Source organism: Populus trichocarpa, chromosome 3 (assembly GCF_000002775.5).
Source record: "Populus trichocarpa isolate Nisqually-1 chromosome 3, P.trichocarpa_v4.1, whole genome shotgun sequence".
Lineage (NCBI taxonomy): Eukaryota > Viridiplantae > Streptophyta > Magnoliopsida > Malpighiales > Salicaceae > Populus > Populus trichocarpa.
In genome coordinates this window covers 8590968-8598629 of record NC_037287.2, presented here as the reverse complement: position 1 = coordinate 8598629, position 7662 = coordinate 8590968, and the positions used below count along the sequence as shown (strand labels likewise).

At 32.1% G+C, this 7662-nt stretch overlaps 1 protein-coding gene across 1 annotated transcript; it reads left to right on the top strand.

Annotated features, from left to right (window-relative positions):
* The first annotated feature begins 4776 nt into the window (after positions 1-4776).
* On the top strand, positions 4777-7662 carry LOC7475727 (caffeoylshikimate esterase). The gene is made up of 2 exons (XM_002303230.4): positions 4777-5343; positions 6821-7662. The coding sequence occupies exons 1-2, from the start codon at positions 5028-5030 to the stop codon at positions 7483-7485; spliced, it is 981 nt and encodes a 326-aa protein (XP_002303266.1). The 5' UTR covers positions 4777-5027; the 3' UTR covers positions 7486-7662.

Genomic DNA, 7662 nt, shown 5'->3' with positions numbered 1-7662 from the left:
CTAATTAAGCAATGGACGGATGAAAAACCAAAGGAACATTTCATAAGGTTATTGCCAAAGGCATCCTTAAACACGTAGATCTCGGTACACAGCTCCAAATAAAAAAATAATAATAATAATAATAATAATAAAGTTAAGAGCATTAATTAAAAAATAAATAAAATAACACGTTAACTATTTATGTATCCATAATATAATTATCAAGGGACATGATAACCAAGGATCATAGTATCAAGGAAAAATAAAATCAAGGGGCATTTTTTCGTATAAATAAATAGATAACTTAAAAATAAATAATATCATTTAGAATACGACGACTTCAAGGCTCAATACTATAAACACAAAAATTAAACATACGAGCATGAACAGATAATAAAAAAGTATAGTTATAGTTTTTAAAAAGTGTTTGGTTTGGAGGTGATTTTAGTTTTTTTTTATGGGACCCATATAAAAAACATATAATTTTACCTTTTGAAGATATAATTTGTACCTTTTAGAAAAAAGTCACCGCACCTGCTATCCAGACAAAATATTATAAAAATTAATTTTACATTCAAGATACCACCCTTTAATGCATAGAAAACTATCAAACTAGAATTATAATACAAACTCACATAAAATATTATTTAAATATTTCGTGCATCAAATAATAATTTAAAAATATTGGTTTGTATTTTTTTATTTAAAAATATCTTTAAAATACAAAAATAAATAGTATAAATAATATGAAAAGTTGGGTGGAAGGTAAGATATTGTACACCGGGCTCCAAAGAAAGCACGAAAAACCATGATCCACAGATGACTCATTATCTACGTGGCCACTGTCCTTTTTTTCTCTCTATATTTTGACATTCAAGATGCCCATCAAATCCATTGAAACAAACATAATGACACGGGTTACGTATGCAATATCAGTCCCTCGATTGAAAAATACGGTGCATGGTAATCATCTATCTTCCTATTCGGCCACTTCAAGTTGAGGTATTATTAGCATACGTAGATTTCAATTTTTACTGTGTTTCTGATCGAGGTTGTGGATGTTATTTAAAAATATTTTTAATTAAAAATATATTAAAATAATATATATTTTTTATTTTTATAAAATTATCTTTGACATTAATATATTAAAACAATTTAAAAACATTAAAAAAAAAATTAAACAAAACAAATTTTAATTTTTTTGAGAAATGCAGTTTTAATTTTAATCGCGTTCTCAAACACTCTTTTCAACTGCTTTGAATTTTTCTATATTGTTTCAATTCTCAAGCATGAATTTAAAAATTTGTTCACATTGAAATAAGAAACATATTAGCATGCACATGATAGTTAGATTGTATGTCGTTATATTATTGATTTTAAACATCAATTAGTTTAGAATAATATGAAACAGTCAAGCATTTCAAGCTGTTCATTATGTTCCTACTCAACAACTATTTCAGAGTTTGATTCTTGTAAAGCCACAAATAATCTAGATAACATTTTAAATGAATCCTTATGTGTTCCAAAAAATTCATCAAGCATCTTTAACTTTGCAGCTCATGTTTTATAATAAGAAATTTTGAACTTATAAAGCAATTTAATTTCTTCTTGTATGTTGAAAATAGTATAGGTAAGGTTATCTTGAACAAGAGTTGCAACCACTTATGCAATAAATTTAGTATTAAGTTAATGATGGTTTTTTATGTATGTATTGTTACATATATGTTTACCTTTCAACTTTGTTATCTCAAAGGAATTTGATCTTTTATGGCAATTCTCATGTAAATATCATTGACATTCAGGTGCATGAACACAATGTAGTTGAATAAATATTTGATTTGAACATTGAATAAAATATTCAAGTGAATGTGCAATGTGTTATTACTTGACAACATTCACCGAATCATTTTTAGTTCTGAAATTTTATCAAACAACCAAATCACCACTACCAGCTGATTTTTTTATTATTATAAACAGACTAATCATTACAAACCATGTCATCAACTCCGGTATCATGATCAAATTCTAGAACAGAAAGCCTTATCACATCACATCACATAATCATCATCATTATTATCATTTGATGTTTCAACTAAACTCATAACACTCTCATCTTTATTATCACTATAGTTAGGAGAGTCATACCTACGCTAATCAAATATGCATTTTTAATCTTATTTTCATCACAAACTCTTATAATCATATCTTCCAATGTCCTATATGGCTATATGTACCTGCACCAACTGAATATGATAATTATCCAAGTGGTTGAGCAGATACGGGCATAGATATATTAGTATCTCCATGCTCCACATTATATGAGCTACTAAGTTTAGGTCGGCTACTCATATAAAATTCCATCATGTTCGTTCCACTTTGGACGAACATTTTCATCATATTTCTAAAATCCACATCACATACAATCGATATCGGAAAATACTAATGTTCCTGAATAAGACACCTCCAAGTGATATCTATTTCAACATCATTATAATTCAACTCAAGTCTTCCACATACAACTTTTTTGATATCTTCAAATGACATGCCTATAGTACCATTCAAGGTTGTCAAAAATGTTTTTTTTTTACACGACACGAAATATACAATATAAACTCGGATCGTAAACTCGAATCGTAAAATCGTAAAATCACAAGAAAAATATTTTAACTAATTATATATTGACAATTTCAGTCAAGTAGTAAATAATAATATAACACAATTAAAATAAAAGTGAAATAAACAATACAAATGTCCAAACACCTTAAAATACATAATTCAAATAAAAATTCATACATGGTTTAAATAACTTAAAAATACAAAAAGAAAAAAAATAAGATTGAACAACAATGTTTTATTAATAGAGTTTCAGAACATTTTCTAGAGGACAGATCTTGAAACACACTGCAGACAACTAGTGAGATGATACAACATTCTAAGGTATATCACCAAATTTTTTAAAAAATTAACAGAGACCAATACAGTGAACCCGTGACAATGAGAACAAAAATGTACAAAATGACATCAATTTAATCTTATGCCACCTCACCTTCCACCTTTTTTATGTTAGTAACAAGTTCTAGAAATAATGTCCAAATATCCCACCAAACAAGACATGTATTTCAAGTTCTCTCTTAGTTTTTGTCGTCTCTCTTTGTAGTTAACAAATGGTTAGTCTAAAACACAATATTTCTCTCTATATAAGTATTCATGTCTCTTATTTTACTTCTTTGGTTCCTCACCATCTACCTCTGTCATCCCATGGTTTCGATCCTCCGATCATGCCTTCCCGGCCTAAAATACAGTATAAGGCTTTCCCATACCCAAGATCCTCTAATGCTAGTGTTAGTCTGCTAAGATTGAAAATTTGAGATTTGAGCAACGAGGAAAGGAGAGACTGGGGAGTGGGGACTATGTAGTGGAGTGTCAGGGGACTCGGATAGGGAGACTGTAAATTTTTTAACTTTTGTGGGTTAAAACTCCAAATCAGTCACACTCGGTCAAAATCGGTCAAACTCGTAAAATCAGTTCGATTTTACCGATTTTACCGATTTTAACCGAGTTTGATCGATTTCGAGTTTTAACCTGATTTGACACGTTATATACATGTTGACTCTTAAAATCGTAAGATTTTAAGAGTCAACTCGCGATTTTAACAACCTTGGTACCTTTCAAGAACACAGTACTTCCATCAATATAAGTGATACTATTATTCGTACGAAGAACAATAGTCCCACTATAATGACACAACATGAAGAGGTTTGAAGACATATTATGTACAATAAAAATAATCATTTCATCAAAAATAAATTATCTCACAATTCAATACAAACATAAATTATTATTACATAGACCATAATAATAACAATAAAACAATAATTAATTGCAAAACTTCAATTACGATCATTTTTACACCTGATCAATTGAACAATTTTTACAATTAAAGGTTAAATTATGATAATTGAATATTAAATAAAAAAAATCTACAATTACAATAATTTTTATAAAAATTCAACGCAAACTCTAGTTGCTATGATTTCGAGCATAACTTTATTAATAAAATAAATTGATTAAAAGCCTATCTAAATGCATCAACTAAAATCAAATTTATATCAATTCAAACAATATAATTAAATATGAAACTAGCTCAATAATCAATTTAAACTCTAATTTTTCTAATTTAAGCATAATTGATTCTATAAATCTTATCAATTGTAATAAAAACACATAATTACAACATTCAAAACCTAAACTTATTTAATTATCAAACACAACATAAATACCTAATTCAATCAAAATATAAAATTTATCAATTCAATAACTAAACTCATCAAACTAACAGACAATGCTAATGTTTTACTTTAATTTTATGATGTGTAGGTGGCATTTCCATTGGTTATAGAGGCAAAGAGGCTGGACATAAAAACTTTGGTCGGTGGTTTGCAATAAAAAAATGAAGGGGAGGATGATTCTAGTGTTTTGGTGGAGAATTAAACGATATTTTGAGTAATTAAATGTTATTTTCTTTTGGATTTTTCTCTTTACTGCAATTTAAAATTATGATTTGGTTATAAAACCACCCTTCTAAATTGCGGCACTTAAACAACGAACAATTCTGAATTGAGTTCGTTTACTATTTATAATATCATTTTTCTAAATCTTTTCAAAAGTTAACTTTGTTTTTTTCAAAAAAACAAATTCATTAACAGCTCATAGTGGTGGACCCATAAGAAAATGGTGACCAGCTTCCCATTAAAGAAATGGTTGGTGAAGGCACCCCACCAGCTTGACTCTCTCTCTAAACAAGCCAAAGTTTGGAGGAACTGCCATAGCATGCCCTTACCAACCCCGCTTTCTCTTTCTATAAACTCAATCACTCAGACTTTTGTACACGTTACTCCTCCCTCCCGCAACCAGTTTTAAAAAAAGTTGAAACACCATTATCCAACTCCGAAACGCCACCCACCTACTCCCTGTAAAAAACCCCTACCGTTTTCTCTGTTTAAAAGTCAACCATCCAAGCCTTACGATAACCGTAACGAGACGTGACCATGCCATCCGAAGCGCAGCAGCCCGAAGCGCCACCCAACTTCTGGGGCGACATGCCGGAGGAGGAGTACTATGCATCGCAAGGAGTGACCAATACCCAGTCACACTTTGAAACGCCGAATGGGAAGGTCTTCACGCAGGGTTTTCTCCCGTTGGATAAAAAGGTCAAAGCCACGGTGTATATGACCCACGGCTACGGATCTGATACTGGCTGGCTGTTTCAGAAGATTTGCATCAACTTTGCTACCTGGGGTTATGCTGTTTTTGCTGCTGATCTTCTTGGGCATGGCAGATCAGACGGTTTACGCTGCTACATGGGTAATTAATTCACTCTCCTCTTCACTAATTAATTGCTAAACACTACATAATGCCTTGGTAATCAAATATTATTAAACTAAACACACAATGCCTTTCTAAAACATTTTAGCATCGAATTCCATTGCTCAGGGCAACATTTGGTACATGTTTCCGACCACGTCCTTTTGTTTTCATCACAGTACGTGGGAGTCTCTATCTAGGTTATGGTATTTACAATTGATAAAATCACAGCATTTCCAATCGAATATTTTTCATCATAATCTTTATAGTTCTTAATTTCACAATAATTAAATTTGGTCCATGATCTAGGGGGTGTTTAATTAAATGTATTTTGGGTGTCTGCTAATATTTATTTTCTTGACGAATCTAAGATTTTGTTTCGGGGAAAAAAACAGGGAAACTATTGCTAAGAACAAAATAAAAGGACAAAAGTTGTTATTGTGGCTGAACCGTTGCTTGAAATTTAATTTTTAAATAAAAGATATTTCTAAGAACAGAAACAAAAGGGCAAAAGTTGTTATTGTGGCTGAAACGTTGCTTGAAATTTAATTTTTAAATAAAAGATATTTTAAAAAATATACGCTATTATAATTTTAAAATTTTAAATTCAATAATATGCTATTATTGCTAATTAGTACTCATTGTATTTGTATTTTTTGTAAAAGGTTGTAGTCTCCATTTAGACTCGGCCCGGTCTGAAATTCAAATTCTGGATTTTGACTGGATCACCGAGTCACCTGGGTCATTTAAAAAAAATAAAAAACAAAACGACGCTGTTTTAGTAAAAAAAAAGTCAACGGGTTGCAACCGGGTTTTTGACCGGGTCAACCAGCCGGGTCACACCAGGTTTTTCCTTCCCCTGTTTTTTCTTAAACCCGGCCCGGTTCCAGCTCCGGGTCAGCCGGGTTCCGGTTCGATCTGCCGGGTCGGGCCGGATTTTAAAACTATGGTATCAAGTGTCTCCGGGTTGATTCTATTAAAATTATATTTTAAGATTGAGAGGCAGAGTTGAGATTTTTCGCAACAATATTTTGCTGAGACTATTTAAATTGGTAAAGATGGTGGGAGTTATTCAATCCCGAGACTTTAAAGCAACCATTAATTAAATTAATCAATTTTATTTTATTTTTTGTAATCTAACTATATAAATATAAATATTTTATTTTTTTCTGGATAAAATATTGTATATACATAGAGGTGTAATGTTTTTTTTTACTCTAATAATTTTTCAAAAAAGGAGATTATTACTCTATCTCTAAACAATCTCTCAATACCTAACCCAACCCATGACTTGTAAAATCAGCAAATAAAAGGCATTATTGTTTGTTTTTTCCTTCCATGACTATGAAGTAACCATTAATTAAATCTATTTTATTTTATTTTATTGTAATTTAACTACGTAAACATAAATATATTTTTTAGAAAAACAAAATGACAAAGTAATGAAAAGCTGAGAAAGTTTTCTACTGTTGTAAAGGCGACATGGAGAAAATTGCTGCAGCGTCCGTATCGTTCTTCAAGCATGTGCGCTACAGCGAGCCATACAAGAACTTGCCCGCCTTCTTATTTGGCGAGTCAATGGGCGGACTAGCAACGATGCTGATGTATTTCCAATCAGAACCTGACACGTGGACGGGCGTGATTTTCTCGGCCCCACTTTTCGTCATACCGGAACCAATGAAACCTAGTAAGGCACACCTATTCATGTATGGCCTGCTCTTTGGATTTGCTGACACGTGGGCGGCCATGCCAGACAACAAAATGGTAGGTAAAGCGATAAAGGACCCAGAGAAACTCAAGATCATAGCATCCAACCCCAGAAGATACACAGGCAAGCCTAGGGTGGGTACCATGAGAGAAATTGCCAGAGTCTGCCAATACATACAGGACAATTTCTCCAAGGTTACGGTGCCGTTTTTGACTGTCCACGGGACCGCCGATGGGGTGACATGCCCAACATCATCACAGTTGTTGTATGAGAAAGCCTCGAGTGAGGATAAGAGCTTGAAGATGTACGAGGGCATGTACCATTCTTTGATACAAGGCGAGCCTGACGAAAATGCAAGTCTTGTCTTGAAGGATATGAGAGAGTGGATCGATGAGAGGGTTGAGAGGTATGGGTCTACAAAGAGTGATGATTGAAATCATATATGAAGAAAAAATGGTGGTTTTTTTTCTGGAAAAGTGAAGCTTGGTCCATAGTCTCTTGATGGGATTAGGGCAAAACGAATGCCAATGTAATTGAATAATTTTGAACTAACGAAGTCAGCTATTGCTTCTCTCGATTTAATTTATAAAAAAAATGTTTGAAACTTTTAA